Consider the following 23032-nt stretch of genomic DNA (forward strand, 5'->3'; position numbering starts at 1 on the left):
TATCCTGAGCAAGCCTCCCACTGGTGGCTCTAACGGAGGTGTCTGCCTTTGGCCCAGTGTCGTCTTGGCAGCCGGAGCAAGCCCTGGAAAAATATGTCAGATCAGGCCACTTTTCTGTTCAAAAGCCTACAATGGCCTTTCATTCTCAGTAGGAGCCAAAGTACGTACAATAACTTTTCAGTCTCCTGTCTCATTTCCTCTGGGCCCTCGTGTCCTACTCCCCTCCCCTTCAAGCCCTCCCTGTGTGCACCCTGGCCTCCTGCTGCCCGCTGCCCCCTCCAGGCCTGACCCTGCTGTAGGGCGTGGGCGCTGGCTGTGCCCTCTCTCTGCTAAAAATGCCCTTCTTTCATATCGGGGTGGTTAACTCACCTCCCAGTGTCTGCTCAAATGTCACTTTCTCAGTGGCACCCCGTGATTGCTGTTTAGTATTGCAATCTAATCTCTGCCCCAGCACTCCCGCTCCCAATCCTTTTTATCCTACTCAGTTTTCTTTCTGTAGGATTTATCATTTGAGCACACAAGTTACTCAGTCAGTTCTTCTGCCTGCCTACTGCATGTCTCCCCCAGCTTGATCTGAGCAGCATAAAGGCACATAAGCTTGTTCAGTATGGTCACTGATCAATCCCAGTGCCTAGAAGACGAAAACGCACGTTAAATGACTAAATGGATTACTGAACTGTGAGCTTTTATATCCCCAAATTATTCTTAACGACAACAACAAAAAAAGTAAAGGAAAATTTAATTTGATGAAAGGTGTCAGATAGCTACGTGGGCAAAGGGTGTCTAGTTAGTTTAAAAATAAGTCACTGAGAGCACCACCTTTTAGAGTCCTCACTCCTGAGTACAGGATAACGATGTCACAGGACTGTCGTGATATTTAAATGAAATGATGAGCAGGAAAGCCGTCAGTAACTGAGGTAAGAGGTTTCCCGGCTCCTGGCCTATGCAAATTAAGGCTTGAAGGCCAGGTATCGTTGTCATAAGCCCTTAGAAGCTACTGATCCACTTCCTCAGCCATGTCATTTCATCAAAGACTCCCTTTTCTCTTAAGTTTGCAATGGTGAGCAGTTAAACATTGGGGACAGGAAAAAAGCTCTGTAAATATGTTCAGCAACGTTCCTAAAACTTGCATCACATCCATTTTTAACAAGAACATTAAGATCACAGTCACTGAAGACAATTTGTAAACTGATAGAATTGAAAATTGTACCTACATGGGCCTGTTAAACGCATCTTGAGAGTTCAATTTTGGCCTTCTGACACATTAAAAAAATAATGCAGTTTGTTTTCAAGTGCATAGCAGTTGTTTAGTAAGTTTACTTGTCTGGGCACCTGGCACAGATGCAAGTTTTCCTTCCCTCCTGTTTTTGTAAAGGTACAAGTAACCTCTGTAAGAAACAGTTTGTGAGTTCCATGATGCACTGTCCACGTAATCCCTGTACTGTTTCTTTTCTGTGAAATAGTAGGAACTGGCAGAGAAGGCAAATATTATTGGCATGGCATGTATCCCCATAGGCCAGGCACTGTAGGGGTGCCAGCTAGCAAGGTGGGGCGCCCTGGAAGTTGACAGAGCACCAGAAAATGAGCATATCAGGGTCCTGATGACTGAGTGATGTGGGTAGGTCTGCTCTGGGGTGTTAGACCCTTCGTGTCATCTTTGTGGTGGCTCCAACTTTGCCTCTCACTCTTTGCTTTCTGTCACTTTTCTACTCCTGACCTTAAACCTACAATAGGGAAAGTGGAAGATTTTTATCAATGGCACTGAAAACTGACAAAGTAACCGAGTTTGACTTGAGTCAACACAAGACGTGTCATCCATTTCGCCAGAGGTGGCGTGGGGTTCAGTCTGTGGACGTGTTTCACGGTGACCAGCTTTGAATCTTTCTGAGCCACACACAACAGTCCAGGGGTCACAGAGCTGGGACCTTGTGCAGTGCTTCTCTACAAGGCTAGGGATTCATTTGTATCAGAAAGACAAGTTGCTTCATGAGTAATTTGTTGAAAAAAAAATGAGCAAATTCCGTAGTTTTTGTATTTCAGTTTTAAACAGTTCAGTTAACAATGGTCATAACATGAAGCCGAGTAAATACGCAGTAACATTCTCATCTCTCGAAGCCGACCCCAGACCTGCTGTCCTGCCCTCACTGAGACACCTGTCCACTGTGAGGTCTCTCTCTGCCTTCACTTTTTATTTCGGTTATCAGTTACACCAGCTCTTTTCATTGTTTTCTTGACTTATGTTTTTTCTGGCAGTTTGTGTCATTGTTTAGTTTCTCTTGGAACCAAAGAATCTGAGAAATGATTCATGTTTTCCGAATGCAGGTTTTCCCAATGCTGAAATTTCCTAGATTTCAGTATATAGACATAGGGGGAATCTGGTATATTCATACATACAAAACCATGGGTTTATGTCATGTTTCTATGTGTACATGTTGTATTTAAATATATGTGGAGATATAAATGTGTAAAATTATATGGTTTTCTATATGACTTTATCGTTCTAGCACCCATCTGTAATTGTAATATGAAAAATAAATGATTTTTCCTTTCTTTACTTAAAGTGAATAAATCATGTTTTGATTCCCCACCCTTTGACCTCAGAGGTCAGTAAGTATCATCAGTGCCACCCTGTGAAGTTGATTTTTGAACATGTATCTGAAATAATATGGTAGCCTATTAGACTTCATTACTTGGAACAGTATTTCCAGATCCAGCTATTTGTAAAGCTAGCTATTGCCTCCCCCATAAATAGTTGGATTGAAATAAAAAGGCAGCATAGTTTTCCCTCCCATGAAACTGCCAGAATCTGTTAGTGTTTTGAGAATGCCAGTCATGTGTAACGTTCCAATACAATTTGGGGCATTATATACATTGGCTGTTTTCTGTACAGTACTCTTTTATTCCTTAGAAACATCAGCGACTAGAAAAACAGTATTCAGACTCCTTTTCAGGGGGAAGGTTGCCCTTCCAGCACCGTGTCCCTGGAAGAGTAACAATGACCCCTGACTGGTTACCTGCCTCTGGCCTGGGAGGAGGGAGGATCGACCATAAATACCTAATTGGAAGCCATACTTTGGTATCCCCAAGTGTAGTGTGCTACTTGGTGTCCCTCTTTGTGGGGACCCTGAAAGCCATGTTCGTGGATATTGCAGATCTGAGTCAGTGTGGCTCCTATCCCATCGGTGCCCTTGCTGCCCTGTACCTGAACTACTGGCATCCTTCTGCCGAGTTAGAGTGTGTCAGTCTTGCTGGCTGGACTGTCCTGCTGAGCTTAGGTAGAGCAGAATGGGCAGGGACCTGTCATGGATATTTAATATGGAAAGGATAATAATAATTACTAATTCTTCCTTTATTTTTCAGAAATGTGTTACGGACGAGTGTTTCTTTTTTGAACGACTGGAATCTAACAACTACAATACTTACCGCTCAAGGAAATACTCCAGTTGGTATGTGGCACTGAAACGAACTGGGCAATATAAACTTGGACCCAAAACAGGACCTGGGCAGAAAGCTATACTTTTTCTTCCAATGTCTGCTAAGAGCTGATCTAATGGCGACACCTGATCTCATTCCACATGAAAGAAGAGGTATATTTTAGAAATGTGTTAGTGAGAAAAAAGGAGAAAATGTGTACAGCTCTCTGCTCAGTTTGGATAACTGGTCAGATAACCTTTTATCTAATAGTAAAATATGTAACCATTGCCTTAGTAAAGAAAAACAAAACTTCCTTCCACCTGATAGATAGCACTTGCCTTTATCCAGTGAAGCTTACTTACAGCTACAGTCTTTTCATACATTTGCTTCATTTGAGAAGAGGCTTATGTGCACACTTACAGATTTTCTTCCTGGCACTCCTACACATTAGAAAATTATGGTCAGATATTTAGTTAACCCAGAATGTCCACTACTCTCATCATACGGTACTCATTAATCCACGTGTACCATTTACTTACAAATTTAAACATGTAAATATGAATCTAGTCCAGCCCTGCCATCGTTTTGTAACTGTCTGGCAGTTCCCTGTGATAGAGTTTATAGAACAAGCCTGTGTAAACCGCCGGAAGTTCCTCTGCCGTCAGATCGACCTTGTCAAACCCTTCCCTGGACCCGTAGAGCAGCAGCCGAGCAGCCCTGCTGGTGACAGGGGTGGCATTCTCGGTGCTGGCCAGCTCCGTGAGCTCCATCCACTCGCACCGCAGGCATTCGTGCTGGCAGAAATGGATGGAGAGCGACAGCGGCCGGAGGCGGCAGATGATGTACATGTCCGACTTCCCGAAAGCCCCCGGCTGGGCGTGCTGCTGCCGCATGCTCAGGACCGATCTGAATTCGGACTTGATACCAGTCTCCTCAAAAACTTCTCGGACTGCCGTGTCTCCTACGTGACACACAGACGTGCAGATCAGTGGGATCACATTTGTGGGAGTCTGGTCAGCAAGGGTTTTCAGTTCAAGGAGCATCATCTAAAGGTTCAAATGCTAAACCTCACCCTAAGCAAGGGAAGTTCTCTAGATAAACTCTGCCTTCTGGACCTCCTGACATACCAAAGCATTTTCCTACCACTGTACATCTAAGAAGCTTTCGAAATAGTGAACATTTCTTTGGCTGCTACTTGGGGGCTTACCCACCTGTATGGTTTGGAGGATACGTATTTTAAACCTCTTCCTGCTCTAATTCCCAGAGGTTGAAAACATGGGTTGCAAAGCTGCAGTTAATATTCCTCCGTATTTCTTCATTATTATCCTGTTTCTCATCATCTGTCAACACTGCCTACGTTTGTACATATCAGTACTGAGAGGAGTGATCCTTTTTTCCTTACGAAAGTGTAGAATGTACGCAACTCTGAAATGATTCGAATCTCTCCGGGGTGGAGGGCGGGGTGCGTCAAGCCTCTGAGATCCCGGAACAGATTCCTTTCTAACCTTTTGCTTAAGCTCTAGCCCTTATCCTGTTAATGGAGTCTCACTAGGGGAATTTGGGGCATTTCCTATGTTTCTTGAGATTCCAGAGAACTTGGACTTACTCCTCCAACACCCAGATGCTGCAGTCACTTCATCAGAGGTTTTCACAACACTTGTCATATGCAGAATTTCATAATACAACAGGGCTTTCACATTTCATGAGGTTGATTTTCCAATAATATGCAAATTTATGGGGCAAGATTTTACTGCCATTAACATATTTGGGTGGCTGCTTTTACTAAATATCCCCAGACGTAGGGCTTTCCCTACTTCTGTGAGACTGTCATTGTCACCAAAGTGCCCCTGAGAAGCCCTTCAAACAGCTGCTTGCCTCGCCCAGCTTGCTGGGCAACACCACAGTTGCACAGCTTTTTGTTCAAATGCTCTTTCGGGCCTCCGTTTTCTTGTTTGTCACAGAGTAAATTATATGTGCCTTCTCTGTAAGTCTTACTGGTGAAGACTAGACAAGGGAGAGGAAGGCAAGGAAACGGTCGCCATTCCCGAGTGCTCTGCCATTGACTGTCTTCCCAATTCCCTGGACACGCTCTGGTTTTCTTCCTAAGAAATGGCTCTGGAAATATAATATGCACAGGAAGAGGACGGTGTTCTGAAATGTAAGACATTTGTCTGCCCTTTTTAACTACATGCCCACTTCCCTTATGAGATTTGCCATAGATTAACCATGGTTAGAAATGACATTTTTAAACTGAAAATATAAAAGAAGAATTTATGTTAAGAGAAGGAAAACTTAATAAGAGAAATAATTTTCAGTCTGGCGTATAATACACGTTTGTTATTAAGTCTGTTAAAGATTGTGGCACTATTCTTAAATTTGACATGTCATTTGTTGATCTCACATAATGACTGTTTAAATATTTTTATTCTTTAAATGCTTTGAAAAATAACTGTGTGTCTGTGGGTGGGTGGGGGGAACTTTTTAGCGTTTAGTACCACTAATCAAGAGTTGGGCATTTAGAGTCTAGCCTGTTCCTGTATTGCGGGGGGCAGAGGGGCCAGACAGCCCGCGGGCCTGGCTCTGCTCTGCAGTCACCGTATGTAGCAGGGCTGCCTGGGGAGTCTGATCTCTGATCACTTTCACCTGGGTCAGCGTAGCAGTGAGTAGGACTGAAAACTGAATGAGCAAATAAGTGCTTTTGTCCCAGGATATGAGGGAGCCCTTCCCCCTCTGATGGGAATCTCTTCCCCAGCCATCCACCAGGAATTTAAAATTTTTATCTGGAAAGAGTGCTTTACTCTGTTGTACCTTTATTATTTTAATGTACTGTAAGCTAAACGGAAAAAACATTGACTGTTTTATACGTTTGAAGAACATAGGAAAAACCAAGAGGATTATGTTTTTATTTTTGCTGATTGAGAGACAGATTTAAATACGTCAGCCATAGTGTTTTGTTTAGTTACAGGACAATAATGAAAGGGAGTTTATATTTGTTATTTCTATTTTGTAATTTTAATAATAGCATTAGGTGGAAACAAAATCAACCAATAGGAAAAATTATGCAGAATGTGGGTTTTCCTGGAGTTTCCCTCTGACTCTGAGCAGCCCCCCCCCCCCATTCCCCACTACTTTCCAGTCCTTCGGCTATGCAGGGCTTCTCCTCTGTCAGTAGTCATGAGAGTTTTTTAGGAAGGCGATTTCTCCATTTTTAACTTTGTAGATACCTGTTGCTCTTCAGGTATTATATTACATTAAAGCTTGAGGATTGCATTCCATTTTGCATATGCTCCTCTTAATTTTTTTTAAACACTATGGAGAATCGTGCTTCATTTACCTACTTAGTACTATTGAAGAATGAAGGATTCCGAACAAATGTGCTTCCCAGTTAGTCTTTACTGCTTATGAGCCAATATAGATGCTTGCACATTTGGGAGGGCAGTTTTCCTAAAGTATAGTACCTTCCTAAATACAGGGTTAGAATAAAGTAATGCTTGGCTGATTTGGCTTCGTCATTAAGAAGAATCTGTTACTGAACTGTACTACAGAACAGACACACCCTCATATAGAGTCAGACCTCTACTGTCAGTTAGCATTTCCAGCTGCTTTTGGGGTTATATCAGTTCTAAGGCAAAGCTTTAATTTATACTATTCCATGGAAGTAAGGCCGACTGCTGTTTTTTTCTTAATTCCAGATGGTTGAGGCATATGTATGATCTCTGGATAGGTGGGTTACTGTGACAATCACAAATACTTTAAAAAATAGTGAATTCTTAACCACCTGGACTTGAAAGGCTCTCAGGACACTTAAGCCTAAAATGATACATATTTGGCTTGGAAATGTGTTTCTTCACTTGCATTTAAATATATATAAAATTCAGAAGATTCAGAAAAACTCAAATGAAAAATGTCAATTCATTTGAGAAGGCAAGAGTCAGAAGAGGAAGCTACACAAACCTCCTGTGGACTGCTTTTTGCCCAATACAGATGGGCTAAGGATGTAAACAGAAGCATGCCTAGTTTACATGTTCTCATATATCACCTAAGGGTAGTGTAAGGTAATTAGATGTTCTAGAATAAATGGCTTTCTCTTCCAGAACTCACCACTACCAAATCCTCTTCTATTTCAACAGAAGACCTAGCAGAGTCTAAGCAAAAGGTCAATAAAAATCTAAACATCAGAATTTGCTATGGATGTATCTGAATGTAGTCAATTTACTTATTGGTTGTTAGGAGTTGGCTATATACTGTGTATAGGGCATTTTAATCTGTATAACATTTTAAAAAGTCTAGTTTCAGATATATGTACCTTTTTGAATAAAATATTTAAAGATAATTTAGGAAATTGTCTTCATATAAATGTTGGCTAAAGAGAACAGGAGCGTGCATATTGAGGGGAAAGTCATGGATAAATAATGCTGGTATCAAATGAGTTACCTATTGATTTATTGTAATAAGGACTGCATTTGACCCAATGATGTAAGAGATAGGTTGGCAAACTCAGTTTCTATTCTTTCATCTATTTCCTGTAGAATTCTTAGCTTATTTCCTATTTCCCTGTCTTCAATATTGAGCTCAGTAAGTTTTAAGGAGTTATCTCTCATTTGAGACTTTCTCATATGAGACACTTCTCTATGTCTTGGCTTCCTGGCTACTCAAAATAAAAAGTAGATAAAATTTTCATAAAGAGAAGAAGTACATCACCACTGCTCTAATAACTGATTTTATAATTCATATTTATTTCAAAGTTCATTTAAAAGTTACTGTTCATAGTTGTGTGCTGAAATAGCCAAGAATGTGTGTTTTCTCATAGTTTACTCCCAACAGTTTTAGTTATATCCAAACTAACCCTTAATGCCAAAATTTACTGATATAAAAATCCAACGTTTCTGATTTTCAAACCAATTGCTGAAGAAGCAGTCCTAAACAGAATAGGTGGAATGCTCCTAATGGTATTATTTATACTAATGAATTGAGTATAATCAGCTAATTTTATATCAGTCCTGAAGTAACCTCTGAAATTTTCTGACTTAGTCTGAACCAGTTAGAAAATTTTAAATTTTATTCTCAACTATAGAGCAGGAAAGTAAGCACATGAATTTCTTTAACATTTTCAAGCCAAATAAAAATCTGTCAGATACACACCGATATCTTCTCCAGGCTCCGACAGGCCTCCTGGAAACTTCCACATATTTTTCAACTGCAGTATAAAGTAAAAAAGTAAAGTTAACATGGCTTTTACTCACTAACACACATGTGTGAAGGTCCACATAAGTGGTTAAAGTGGTTGAGACTTTATTTTTTGGTAATTGCATGCAAAGTTTTTTTTGGTCTCCTTCCTCACTCCTCTTTCTTTTGGGGGAAAACTGGTAACTTATGAAGTCTTTTCCCACCGTTTTCTTCGAGAAGTAGAAGTGGTTATGTGTGGTTCAAGTGATGGATTCTGTATGAATGAAACAGTAGAGGGAAACATCTACTGAATTTGTGTAATTTAAAAAATTGTGCTGCTAGTTAACTATTAACAAGTAAATAGAGGACTCTTACAGATGCTGCTATAAATAAGTAGAAATACAGTATAAATTTCATCACTAAAGTATACTATTTTTAATTTCACATTTATTTTCTGTATTGTGTGTCTAATCAGATATATTAATCTTAAGGTTTCTCTTGTTCTATGTGTTAATGACTATGTAAAACTGTAATTTCTTTTCATGGGTAGTGTGAATAAAATTGATAAAGTTTTTGCGGCCTTTTGTATACCTGTTTTTTGGTGGGGAGGGGCAAGTGGGAAGATCTAATCTTGGAATGGGATAAACATGGAAAATTTTGATTAAAAATAATTATGAAATGGCATGGGACAATATTTTTATGGCTGAAATGGTTAGAGTTCTGTTCTATCTATCACCATGACAAAAACTGAAGAATGAGGAATCAGGACATACTCATAAAAGGTGCTGCAGCGTGGAGCCGGGACACCTTATACTCTTCATTCATAAAACTAAGTTTATGGACCTTTTACTGGTGTGCTTTGTGACCGTCTCATTTCCTGTGCTTCTTAAAGAGTGTGTCACTTCCCAACTATGCTAGGTTGGAGACCAGTGGCATGGTTCCCAGAGTTTCCACAGACTGTTGATCATGTGGGTACAGAATTCAGGCTTTCCACCCTTCCGCGTCTGGCTCAGACTTGAGATTAATTTATAACGCATGTTTTATTTTATTAGTGTAGAAATATATCTCTAAGTATATCTCTACATTAAGGCGCTGTGTTTGGGATTCCATTTTGAAATGGGTCCAGAAGCTGTTTCCACAGAAATGAATGTGGTCTTTTTTCCAGTAGGATATTAGACTTCATTACCATAAATTATATTTCTAATGAAAGATATAAATACTTCCCCCAAACCAATGAAGGTCAATTTTTAGAATCTTGACCTAGACTTGACTACAAATGATTGGAGACTGATTGGTGATTAAATTTGGAGATACGAACTTATCATAAGGGACACATGCTAGATGTAAAGATTGAAAACAGCTCACAGAAATGTATTTCATAAACCTTAGCTATGGAAAAGTTAAGTTTATTTTTATGCTGGTGAGTAGTTTGTGATATTTTCTGGCATCACTTAGGTTTAAGGAGCTTGTTTTTAAAAGAGCTTCCTCCTCCCCCAGAAAAAGCTCGCTCCTGCAGTCTAAGTGGCAGGTGGAGAGACCTAAGTCACGTGGTTTGACAACCTGGTGAATGTAGATCTGATCAGTGGAGATGACTGTGTCTTCTCACCTTTTTTTAATATTAAAGAATACTCCCATTAACTGGATTTAGCAATATAACGAACAGTGATAACTATTAGGTGACGTATACTGAATGCTCGCTGTGTTCCAAAAGCTGCTAAAAGTTTTTGGTAAGAATTACACACATTTCAACTTTACAGTAACCCATGAGGGACTATTATTGTTCCCATTTTAGAAGTGATGAAACTGAGGGCACAAAAGATTTCATAACTTTCCTGGGGTAACAAAAGCAAGTGTGTAGTCAACTCAGGGTCAAAATCCAGGCAGTTGATTCTATCCATCTTTTAAGAAATTTTAAAAGTCGGTTTGCTTGTTCTCACTGATCCTAAACTACTACTGTACACCACTTTTTCATACACCTTGTGCTTCCTTCAAACCTCACTGGAACGTTCTATGTAAACTCAACCAGAATCTCTTAGATTTCACTCCTCTAGATCTTGAGAATTGCAACTAAAATCTATTTTGATACCAAACGTCTTTGTATCTTCCTTGTTGCCTGTGAGTTCCCTATCTAGAATCTTCTGATTGACATGAGATGTATTATTTTGCTTGTGATGTACTATTATTCCATCTTTCCAGTACATTATTTCATGAGGGAAAAATTACTGAGGAAAGGGTAAGGGGGGGGGGGTTGAATGTTGCCTATATCTGTTTTCATCTTTGTTTTCCCTTCCTATTAAAGAACACAAAACATCTCTATGCCTCAAGTGTAAAATTCTATGATCCTTTTCCCTCTAATCTTAAAAAAGATTTTTACTATTTTTTTTTTAAAGAGATACTCCTTAAAGTTCTCGGGCTTGTTGGGGGCTACTCAGCACTTACATATATGCCCCCCCTCTGATTTGACTTGGTGAGGTCATCTAGTTCCTTAAGCGTATCTGATCCTTACACACTACAAAAGGTAAAGTATCCTTTTAGCTTATGAAAATGCAGGATTTTAAACCATATTTAGAGTGGTTCCATCATGTTTTGGAATGGTGAATGTGATAGCAAATTTTTCCTACAAATTTGTGAGTAAATTGTGTGCGTGGTTGTAAGAATGAATGGAAAATACAAGTGTGGATGACATAAGGCTGTCATTTATCCTGTGAAGCTCCTCCTGGCAGTTTGCATATCAACAAAGGGTAAGTATTATTTTTAATGCATTTTTTTCAGAGATACAGAGTGTGAGATACTTTTCTCTGTTAAAACAATTTCAAGTTTAATAGCACTGTCTTTTAAAGTTTGTCCTGAAGAAAAACTCGTTTGTTTTAGGATTTCTAGAATGGGTGACTAGGAATGATTCATTTTCTGATCCTTTTTCGTATTATTTTCTCAACCCCACAGACATCATCCATTTTCCTAAACAGATGATTAGCTTCAGGACCTTCCCGGGCGTGGCTGCTGAAATCCTAACCAGGAGTTGGTGTAAACAGAACCCCCAAAGGACTACTAATTTTTTTTCAGCCATATCTCCAGAATCTAAAACAAGGGTAGCAACCTGCCAGCCTCTTCATTTTCGTTCCCTCCTACTGTTTGACCTTCTTGTTCTCCGTTTTCTCCAGTTTGGTGACAAATTTGATTACCTTTTATTTTCACTAGTTTTAATGCTACTACTATTTTCAGAATTCAGAGCCACTGTACGTAGGTAATACATTAGCTTCAATATTATCACTGTTACCAAAGGGACAGAAGCTACCATGGGATCTCTTAGTTTGTTCAGTCATTCAACAAAAATTTATTGAGTACGAGGTGCGAGGCATACAGAAATTAATGCACAATACAGCAAGCCCAGTCATTGTAGCACCATATTTTTCTTAATAACTCCACCACCTTATATTTATTCGTTTGTTGACTATTTGTATCGTCAACAAATAGTTGACTATTTGAATAAAAGCTCCAGACAAAGAAACTTTGCTTTGTTCACGAATATCTGCCCAGGGCTTAGAACAGCCGACAACACAGTGTGCATAGGAAGTCGGTAACGCCTAGTGAATGAACGAACAGGTTCTGACCCTGAATTTGGCTCTTTAGCACCCAGTTTACAAGATCAAGCCACTGTTGGGTCTTCTATTTCTCAGAATCCTGGGGCAGGGGCACGAAGGATTGCAATATATGGGTAGGAAAGGAAAAAGGACCTGTTTCAAGTATCAGTTTAGATTTGTGTTTGAGTTTGAGTGCATATGCTTGTGATGAAGCTTTCCTCTGCAACAAACCGTGCCGCTAATTCCTGGGGACAGGGAGGCTCTTAAAGGAGAGAAACGGGCTCAATGGCTGGGAATACGGTAATTAGTTGTTTATGGTTAATAGCCATCATTAATGCTTAAATTCCACCAAAACAATTATAGAAATGAAATATGATATAGTCTCTCACTTTATATTCTTATTATAATACTGAACTACACGTGAATATTCACTTTTCATATTTTGTTGCTCTTAGATTGATCTCCGCTTATAACGTAAAAATTGAAATCAACACCCTATGTAGGAGGAGTATCATTTCTACTTAATCCATAAAGAAACCAGTCTTACGTAATTTGACTTTGTCTCTAGCTTCTGCCAATCACAAATGCCCAGAAGCACAGGAGGAACACAGCTAGGTTCTGGAAGCAGCACTTCCTCAAGCTTTAAGAACCAATAGCTAGCGAGTTCGGAAATCAGCAGGTAGAAGAGCCCAGAGCCCAGTGTGCTGGTTTAGTGGTTCTCAAACTTGACCGTGCACCTGACTCACCTGGTGGGCTTATGAACACAAACTGCTGAGCAGCATCCAGGAGATTATGATTCAGCAGGTCTGGGGTGGGGCCTGAGAATGTGCATTTCGGGTAAGTTGATGATGTTATTGTCTCAGCTCCAAACCCACCCTCTGTGCTCTGCCTAGCGATGCTGCAGTTGGGGTCACGCTAACCAATTTCTGCTTTGCCAAAGACTCCCTTCTAGGTTCCACCAACAGACTGCAAGGCAGGGGAAGGAAGAAGGGACTCACTGCAGCCAGACTCAACACTACTGTAGGTACTCAATACGTTTCTGTGCATAAAGCTTAGTCCGAGTCAGAGATCCTGCCTTAACCAAGACTTCGAAAGTTACGCAAGCGATAACTATGAGAATGCTTTTAGATCGCATTTCTGGAAACGTGTGATATTGCTTTCGGCTATCACCACAAACAGGCATTTAAAATTTAAAAACATACAATGGAAAAAAATGTTTGACTTTTGTCCACCAATATTTATTGAAGTCTCTGAAAGTATCAAAATAATTATTCTCTTTCAGTTTTACTTATACTCCTGAGTGAGCGTGAAAACATCTGACCTCTAAGCAGGCTACTTCTCTTAGAAATCTTTGTTGGTTCTAGATTCCTCTACTCTTGATTTTGGCGTACAAGGCTCTCTACGTTCTGTGTCCAATTTAGCTCTCAGGTCGCGTAGTTTACCCCTCCCTGCACTCCTGGCCACAGTGAATTTTTTACCATGACTTCCACACTGTGCAAGGGACTGAATGTGCACACCCCATCCCTGCCCAATTCATATGTTGAATCCTGTGTGAAGGTATGAGGTGGGGCTTGGAGGGCGTTATGTCCTCATGACTGGGAGTGGTGCTCCTATAAAAGAGATCCCAAGAGCTCCCTTGTCCCTTCCACAATGTGAGGAAACAGAGAAGACCGACATCTACGAACCAGGAAGCCGTGCTCAGCAGACACTGATTCTGCTGGCGCCTGATCCTGGCCTCCCAATACCCATAATTGAGAAATAATGTTTGTTGTCCAAGCCACAAAAAACCCCAGTATTATTGTTATAGCAACCTGAAGGGACTACAAGACCATGTCAGTTCCTTTCTGAACTCTGCCCTTGACATACGCAATCCAGCCCCCTCCTTTTTTTGTCCTAGTAAGCTACTCATTCTTCAAGAACCAATTAATTGTCACCTCTTCTGAGAAGTCTTAGGGGCTTTTTAAAGGCAAAGGAAACTGTCACCGTCTGTTGCATGACTGTTTTTCCTAAATAGTAGGATGCAGGACTTCAGAGTATTGTCTTATTAACCTCTGTAGTCTCAGCACCTGGCTCAGAGTAGGAACTGCATGAATGCTGAAGGAATGGAAGAATATCTGGATAGTCTGTTAGAAACAGAGTTGTCTTCCCAATCAGACACAGCCATTTCTAATTTTCCTGTAGCCACAAAATAATAGCAACAGTGAGATGACCCTGGCATTTTCAAAGCCTGCAGAAACACGTTTTGGATTAAATGAATATCCAAATGACCCATAACTGCTTAGAAATGACTTAAAATATCTTTCCGTAATTCTTTGAGCATATCAAAATTTCTACATTTTAGTTTTCTCTAGAGAGAATTGAACATTTAGAAAGCAGAAGCAACTTACTTTATTTCGATCTTGTACGACCAATATTTTTCTAGTATTTTCATCAAATACAGCTCCTGTTGGGAGAAACAACAGATAATCAGGAAATATTCATTTAATTCATCTTAGACTCCTTCCACACTCTTATCTGTGGTTGTTAAAATCCTCCCCATCCTGGAAGGCCTGGTTCAATACCGTCTCCTCCTTGAAGATATAAGTTTCCTCCAGCAAGAAGCTTCTTGCTCCGTCATCCAGGTTCTTTTAACCACTGATGGTCCTAACATGCTGACTTGTATATAATCATCTGCAAAGCTTCTCTAGACTGGCTCTTCCTGATGATACACAGTTAAATAATTATTCTTTCGACCCTTTTATAAGTGTTTACTTTAGTGCCCAGATAATTTTAAGTGCTTCAAAATATTATTGAAAAAGTGAGTTGACTTTTCTGTTTTCATTTTTGTTCCTTGAATCACTATGTACAGAATATGTGATGGCCCAAATCAAAAACATCTCAATGTTCGGTTCACGACCCCCCTAAAGCACTGAAATCTGTTTACCACGTATGTACATGACTTTGTAACATGCCACTATCGTGTTTTGGAATACTTCTTTATTTTCTGTATATTTTAAGTTCCAGTTCATTGCTTTTATTTCTTCATTCATTATATGCATTGCCCAGTACACTAGGTATTTGGCTAGATGTTAGGAACTCAATAATAATTTTTTTTTCTATTTCTCCTTGGGCAATCCTGGGTCTGTTATGATACTTTGATGATTTGTATTAGGTTCCATTAAATGCTATAACTTAAAAATATCTGTATTCACATAATGTGGGAAGATATTGCTGAAAAGCTATTTTCTACATATTCATCCATCCTTTTAATATTGATTGAGTTCCTATATGGAATACATATAGGTTCTACATATAGTATATTAATTGAGCTCCTGTTATGTCAGGCACTCTTCCAGGTGCTAGGGATATAGCGGTGAGCAAAACGAAATTCTCTGTCCTCATGGGGCTCGCAAGCTGGTGTGTGTGTGAGGGGGTGACCAACAAACAAAATAAATTCTATAGAACGTGAGAAGGTGCAGAGATAGAATGTAAAAGGGGATAGGTATGTGTAACACAAGAGCCATTTTCTCTGAAATTATAACACATTTTATTATTTTGAAGCAAGAAGGAAAACCACTAAGTTCGACGTAATTAACATTCAAGTTGTCTTCTATTAGGAAATGTAAACTATAGTTTAATGGGACGTTACAGGGGATAGAATGCCAATGAAATGCCAAGGAAACCTACTCTTAAATTTTAATAATCAAATGGAACTTGTCCCTAATGAAATCACTACTATAAACAAGAGCCAACTATCCCAAAGACAAGCAGCATCCCTAAAGCACAGTGCGAGCGACCCCTGCTGGTCATGACGTAAAAGTTAAATCCAAAGAGATCAGGGATTAAACAGGTTATTGTATTACCATTAGCCAGGTACTGTGGGAAGTGCTTTACGTGCATTCCCTCAGGTGTTCCCCAAAATAATCCCTAATGCATGCATCACTCTGCCTGCCCAAGTTCACGCGGCTCTGAGACTGACAGCCAGCAGGCCTGGATTCCAGCAGGCCTTCTCACTGCCACAGGGCCCCCACCACACCACAGCTGTATTCTCAGAGACTGGCCGTGTAGAGACCTACGCAACCATTCATTCAGGAAGTGTTTGTTAAGCACTGACTTTATGCTAGACACTGTCGTTAGCCTGAGGATACAGTGGTGAACAAGAGAGAAAATACCCTGCTTTCACTGAGTTTCTATTACTGTGGGGAAAGGAAGTACATGGAATAGTATCTCCGATTATGGTAAGTGCTAGAAAGGAACACAGCTGAGTAAAAAGGGTCAAGGATTATGGGACTGGCACGTGGGAGGACTCTGCTTTAGAGAGGTCGGTCAGGAGCTTCCTGAGCAGAAAGCTCAGCTCTAAAGACCTAGTAAAAAGAAGGTCTGGGCAAGTGCGGGCAGGGTGAGCAGCCAGTGAGGCGACAAGCAGGGAGGGGAGATTCCTCCTCTACCCACTTCGGGTCTGTGTCTGGGGCCCGTGGGTGGAACTGACAGAAGACAGATAAATGAAGTACAAGTATACCTATTTGATTTGACGTTAATATTTTCACATGGCCTGGGGAGGGGATGGAAAGACATGAAAAGCCCAGAAAAGCAGTTAGACAATTTTAACAAAGAGTGATCAATTGTGGAGATGTGATAAGACTAAAGGGTTTGGGCTGGGGGAAGTGAGTTGTGGGAAAGTGACAAGGAAACATGGGGAAAACTAATGGAATAGGAGGATTTAGTAATGTCGGTTTGTACATCTCTGGTGATAAGAATGTTCTCTTCTTGGTCTGAGAGACTTGGGCCCTGCACTAAGGTAGAAAGGGGGAGTCAGAACCCTTCCTGTGTCTGCTGTTTCTCCATCATCTTCACCTCAAAATAATCAATGTGTCAAAGTGGCTTATTTTGGGTCCTGGTCCCCTTCACCAGTCACATTTACCTTCTGTTCAAATGTCAACTATTTTCTCTTCACCTGAAGAACTCTGTCCCTTTCCAGAACAATTTCTTACATTATCTCGTCTCTACCCCAAACAGCCATTTCAAATCCTACTTATTCTTCAAGACTCTGGTCAAGTTCCTCTCATTCCCTGAAGGCCTCTGGCATATCTTAACTACAATCCAAAATATAGTACTTAGTTATAAACGAGTCCTTCATAGGGAACGTTATGTACACAGTACCAATTCTGTGCTAATAACTGGAAACTCAGTCTGTACCAATGAATGGGTCATTATCTGTAGGACTTTCTAATGAAGTGGGAGGCTGTCGACACATTTTTTCACGTCATCTTCTGAAGTAGAGCTGAGTGGAAAGCTTCCGAGTGCCTCGACTTGCTACAGGGGAGTGAGACCATGGACACAAAAAACATTAGCCATCTCTGAATAACTCCTTTAAAAGGCTTCACAGATGCAGGCTACCTTTAAAAACTCTTATAAGTTATATGAAGGCAAATACAATTATTGTTGATTAAATTACTAATTAATATGCATTGCTGCTTTTATTTTAGGTCATAAAGATTCTTTACTATTTTAGTTTTGCTGGAAATCTAGGAATGTTCTTAATCTCCGTTCTCAGAGTGGTCCTGGAATGAGCAGCAACCACAGTGACAGGGAACTATTAGCGATGCAAATTTTCAGGCCCCACCCCAGACCACCTGAACCAGAAACTTGGGGTGGAGCCCAGCTTCTGCTTTAACAAATCTTCTAGCTGATTTCCATGCACTCTACTATTTGAGAAACCCTTAACCTAAAGCAAGTGTTCTCTCAAGACTATGTCTCTGAAGCTAATCAGTGACTTGGAAATTCAACAGTGTATTTAAATTATGCTATTTTAAACAACAGTTTGGCACAATAACAATGTAAATGTCTTTAATGTTCAAATCATTGAAAAACTGGTTTGCTTTACTTTAAATTCAACCTGAAAGTTATCTTTTATTCTACAAATTCACGTAAGTAGTACTAATATGTTTTACCACAAAGAGTTTATTCCCCGATCCCAATTCAGTATTACTATTTGGGTAGTGAAGTTCAACTATCTGTGTAAAACATGTTCAAACATATCCTTTGGAAAACCGCTGACCTTGCCTCTTCTCTCTGCTGCCCTCTTTTGACGCACAAGGCCAACTTCATCTGTTCAAAGCAGTAGCACTAGACCCAAGGAGGATGGATAATCATTTCATCAAATTACTCATTCTACGAGAACAAGCTTTCGCTACGCTGTAAGAAGTAAGAAATTGGGTGAACCTTTAAGAAACTCATTCTGATTGTCCTGAGTTAGAAACTGACCTGCAACTCCCACTTGATGTGTAGCATATCCTGGGAGCCGGCTGGGCCCCTCTCCCAGCCACAGAGCCAGCGTAGATGAATCCGATTCTGCGTGGTGAAAGCGGAAGCCCAGGGCAGCGGCCGGGGCAATAAATCGGCTTTGCAAGATGGGAATGTGCAGCCATACTGCTATTCTACCTTCCGATCTCCACTGCTGTACTGCAGCTAAAATGCAGAACATAAAATACTGTCAATATTTTCCAACGAGAGGAGCGGAATCAATTCAACCTCATCTCGGTGTCACCTCCTCCAGGAAGCCATCTTTAAGCCTCCATTTCCCCTACTTTTGGGAGGGAGGGTTAGAGGGTCCCAAAATGTCCTCTTCATGCCTGTAGCATGGGAACTACTATTTTTTTTTTTTTATGGTCACCACCTTGTTTCTATGATTTTTCCACCAGACTCGATAGTATCAGGCCAGTTGTGATCTTTATATTCATTTCACCTGACACAATGCTTGGCACATAATTGTTCATCAATAGTTGCAGAATGAACAAATATGCTGATTTAAACAAAATAAAATGCCATCTTAACTTGTTCCTTTTAACGTCTTAGTTGTAATCTTTATGAACGATTATTACGGGCTTCTATTTACGGGCTTCTATTTACTCTTTAAGAGTTCTGTCATAATTTTGGGGGGTTTATAAATTTCAGAGTGGTTAAAATATAACTTTGTTTTTAAATAACGTATACTAGTTCTAGAAAATGAAGTCAGGGTACCTAGCAGTGACAGACGGTGCGTGGGGGAGCATGTGAAAGTACCTGTGGGGATCTGTGTGAAGGCCATTTGCTGGGGGCACGTGGATCCTCAGATGATTTTAGTTTCTATTTATAGGCAATGCCATTCAGTGTTGTTTGACACAATCACTGAACCAGCACCAGCTCTTCGGGGCAGCACGGTTCAGCAAGACCAGATTCTAGAGGCCGGGGAAGTTACAAAGCTCCGTGCCTCAGCACCATCATCTTTAAAATGAGGATAATCCGACCTACTTCAGGATTGTTATGAGGATTAAATGAATCCATAGTCTTAAAACAGTGTCTAGCACTAAGTGCAGTCGAATTTGTTTTATTAAAACATAAATGTATGGTATTTCCGAGTTTACAAATTAGTTTCATATACGATATCTTTGATCTCATCTACCCAGTAATTGGGGCTGGCATTATTCGCATAAGCAACGTGATAGGCAAACATTTTCCGTGATTTGCCTCCTGCCTGGGGAAGCCCGTGGCAGAACCTGGAACTTGAAACCTGGATGTGTGACTCCAAACCCAGCCCCCTTCTGCTTTGCCTTGCTGACTGAGGTCACCGGAGTTTTGATCACCTGTTTGGTCACCGACAAGTGACAAGCGTAGGTAACCTCACATAGGAACACCCATTAGAGGACGAACACTGATTTGACTCTCCTACTGGTGACATTGCGGGAATCAGCAATCATTCGCCATCGGAAGAGAAAATGAGGGGCAGAGGTAGGTAGTTTGGGAATGCGGATGATTCAAGACTGAAATAATGCGCTGGATTGTATTCACATATTTACTCACTTGCCATATTGCCCAATAGGACAGAGGTTATTTGCAGTTTCCTGTGCGTGTGGCAGGACCTTTCCCCGGCTGGATTTCCCTGCCATGCCTTCAGCTCAAAGGACCCCGGAGGGGGGGGGGGCAGTACGGAAACCCGGCGATTCCACCAAATCAGGGGCTCTCTGAACGTGAAGGCTCCTCCAGCCGAGCTTCCTTTCTTATCACTGGACTCGAGGCTCGACGAGTGGAGAGTTTTCGTACGAAAAGCTGAATCCACCCCCACCTCCCTGGTTACTTAGAAAGGACCTGTCGCTGGGTAAGTACAAGCAAACGTTCTTGATGCGACAGCCGCTCACCGATTCGCGTACAAACACCACCACGGGGCACGTCTCAGCGTCCGCTCATTGTCACCGCCTGCATTGGAACGTGAGGACGTTTTGTCTGGGCAAAGTGCCCAGCGGAAGCACAGCTCGGTGACAGTGAACACTAACGTGATGATACCGACCAACGTACCGAGCGCTTCCTACGCGTTAGGCACCGGACCCCGCGGCGCTCCCACGCGCTTGTTACCCGCTTCCTGTGGGTCACGGTGCCTACAGAACCCGCCCCAGGTGAAGGTCACGCACTACAAGTGGAGCAGGCGTTAGAGCTGCGGACCCCAAAGTCTGGGACCGTCGCCACTTGTCCCAACCCCTTCGAGATCTCCCAGCTACGAGCACCGGCACCCAGGGGGAAAGCGGGGCCGTCAGGCGCGCGCCTGCTCCGCGCTCGGTACCCGACTCGCGCCGAGCGTGGGGGTTACTGCATCGGAGGCCCAGGAGTCCCCCGGCCCAGGCACACTTGCCCTGCAGACCCCTGTGGAAGGCGTCGGAGTCCAGGCTGTCCAGCTGCGCCAGGCGCACCGAGATGCCCCCGAATCTGTCCAGCTCGCCCCGCAGCCAGCCGGAGCCCGCAGGGTGATCCCGCGCACAACCCGGACCGCCATGGGAACCGCGGGACCCGGCCGACAGCCTTGCGCGGCGGGCGCAGGCCAGCACCACTCGCAGGAAGCCCCCGCTCAGCAAAGGCGGCATCCCCGCGCCCGTCCTGGCCGCCGCTCTAGTTCATCCCGCCTCCGCGCTCCGGGGGAGGGAGCTACCGTAAACTTCAGAAGAGTGCCCCCACCCTTCCCAGAGTTGAGCTGCGTTTACCACTTGGTAGCGCTATACCCCGGAGACTGCGAAGTCCTGTCCACCAGCTCCCTTCAGGAATTTGCCCGGCTCCAGGGAAGCGGGGAGAAACTTTCCCATCGCTCTCCCCTCAACCCCCCGCCCGTAGTTTAATTCAACACACGTGTCGGAGGATAGGGAAAGCCAGCGGAGACACGAGAATGACCTGTCTTTCAGGAATGTACAATCTAAATGACGGTTCCGTCCACCGGATTCGTTTTCCTTTGTAAAAGAACTTCAACCTCTGGAACCAACTCAGTTCTCCCTTTTCTCACTGCGCTCCACATAGCGGATTACGGCGCGGGGGCGGAGCCTCGCTGACTTCTGCCCCGGAAGTTTTTCCCTCCGTGAAGCGCGCACGTTGAGCCGGCTTCAGTGCTCCAACTCCCAGGCTGCTTTCGGAACATGTCTTCCAAGAAGAACAGAAAACGGCTCAACCGGAGCGCCGACAATGGTTCGCCCTCAGCCTCCGCGGCTCCCTCTCCTGTGGGGGCCTTGGCTCCCTCTGCGGGGCCCGGCGTCGCGGCGGCCGCCGGGACTCTGACGGTGATCAACTTCTTAGAAAAGGGTAAGAGTTCTTGGAGGGCGGCCCGAGGCCGAAGGGGCTCAGCCCGAAGGGACGGAGACCTCCGATCCGCCGGGGGGGGGGGGCGGAGGCTTCTGAGAGTCGGGCGACGCACAGGTGTGAGGGGGGCACCGAAGAATGTCGGGCGCCCGAAGCCGCGCGTGCCCCGGAGAAGTCAGGCAGAGGTAGTTTATCCGTGGCCGAGGCAACGTTTTTTTTTTTTTTGGTGGTGGTGGTTGTGTGTGTGTGTTTTTTTTGTAAATTGTTTTGCACGTTCAGGTTGCACTTGAGACACCTTTGCCTCAAACGGGACCAACGACAGAGTTAACGGAAGCCTTGCTCCTGCCCGCGGGCGCAGGCGCCCGAACGCCTAACGCCCGGCCGAGGAACTTCCGGTGGGGACGCCTGCTTCCCAGGGGACGTCGCTGCGCCCCGGGACCGAGAGGTGGCTCTTGCCCCCACGCAGGTTCCGGAAGCGCTGGCCCACCGGGTTAGCCGTCCGGCTGCGTGTGCCGCTCACCCGCGTCCTGGGCTCGTCACGCAGCCCCGGGGAGACGGGCGCTGGGTGGTTGTGCCCATTTTGCAGACGGAGAGGAGCGCGCGGCGATGGGCCGCGGGCCGCGCGGGCGCAAAGTGGCGCGGGCGCTGTTTGCGTGGGGTTGTGTCGGGCCGACAGCCGTTACCCGACGCCCCGGCCCCGGGCTCGGAGGGTGGTGGCGCGGCAGGGCCGTGTGTGCCGTGGGGCCTCGGCGTGTGCGCGCCGTGGTGGTGGCAGCTGCGAGGGCACGCGCCGGGTGGGGGACGCCGCGGGCCCTGAGGCCTCCGCCGTGGGGCTCGGTCTCCTGCCTGTGGGCCCCGTTCTCGGCGGGGGCGGGTCCTCCCCACCGACCTTGGGACCTGCCGCCTCGTCCCCCGGCGTCCAAGGGAACAAAACCCGCTCCCGTAGCTCTGCGCCCGCCAGCGCCAGGCTTGGGAGTCGGAGGGAGGCGCCCCCGCCATTCCTGTCTGACCTCCGCCCCGCCGCCCCCGGGACCCCGCATCGTCTCCACGCGGAGGGAGCCCGCGGACCGACCCCACCCGAGCGCCCTGCGGCTCTTCACTCTGGCTGCGACTTCCTCCTGGAGACACTTGGCCTCTTGCTGGTCACTCATCTTTCCGGGTTTTTCTTCCTCCTTTCTTGGTGCTTCCGCAGTTTCCATTGTGGGCTCGTCCTCTACGTGGATGTTCTTCAATTCTCAGTCCTAGGAATTGGGCGTGTTCTCTCTGTAAATCATTTTTTGGCAGGTTCACTCAGTGCCCAG

At 43.6% G+C, this 23032-nt stretch overlaps 3 protein-coding genes across 9 annotated transcripts in view; 2 read left to right on the forward strand and 1 right to left on the reverse strand.

Moving 5' to 3' along the window:
* Window positions 1–3546, forward strand: part of FGF2 (fibroblast growth factor 2) — a gene marked incomplete at its 3' end in the record, with an annotated part of 45472 nt that extends 41926 nt beyond the window's left edge. Inside the window, exon 3 of the mRNA XM_081077511.1 lies at window positions 3361–3546. Coding sequence (XP_080933637.1) covers window positions 3361–3546 — 186 coding nt within the window. The remainder of the gene's footprint in view (window positions 1–3360) is intronic.
* On the reverse strand, window positions 1993–21080 carry NUDT6 (nudix hydrolase 6). 3 transcript variants are annotated; one of them, XM_081077509.1, is made up of 5 exons: window positions 19980–20401; window positions 18405–18608; window positions 14549–14604; window positions 8557–8611; window positions 1993–4375 (listed from the first exon to the last, which is right to left on the reverse strand). In XM_081077509.1, exons 1-5 carry the CDS (start codon window positions 19984–19986, stop codon window positions 3978–3980), a joined length of 720 nt encoding a protein of 239 aa, XP_080933635.1. In that variant the 5' UTR covers window positions 19987–20401; the 3' UTR covers window positions 1993–3977. The 3 variants fall into 3 exon arrangements, with proteins under 3 accessions (XP_080933635.1, XP_080933634.1, XP_080933636.1); XM_081077508.1 differs by lacking the exon at window positions 19980–20401 and adding an exon at window positions 20803–21080 and having other exon boundaries at window positions 2001–4375; XM_081077510.1 differs by having other exon boundaries at window positions 2015–4375; window positions 20315–20408.
* An 83-nt stretch (window positions 21081–21163) lies between these two features.
* The window catches only part of AFG2A (AFG2 AAA ATPase homolog A), a 241180-nt gene continuing 239311 nt past the window's right edge, over window positions 21164–23032 (forward strand). For 2 of the 5 annotated variants that reach the window (XM_081077501.1, XM_081077503.1), the window contains exon 1: window positions 21164–21734. In XM_081077501.1, coding sequence (XP_080933627.1) covers window positions 21572–21734 — 163 coding nt within the window. In that variant the 5' untranslated portion in view covers window positions 21164–21571. The remainder of the gene's footprint in view (window positions 21735–23032) is intronic. The other 3 variants (XM_081077504.1, XM_081077500.1, XM_081077502.1) reach the window with 3 other exon arrangements.

The sequence above is a fragment of the Rhinolophus hipposideros genome (assembly GCF_964194185.1).
Source record: "Rhinolophus hipposideros genome assembly, chromosome: 16".
Taxonomy (NCBI): domain Eukaryota; kingdom Metazoa; phylum Chordata; class Mammalia; order Chiroptera; family Rhinolophidae; genus Rhinolophus; species Rhinolophus hipposideros.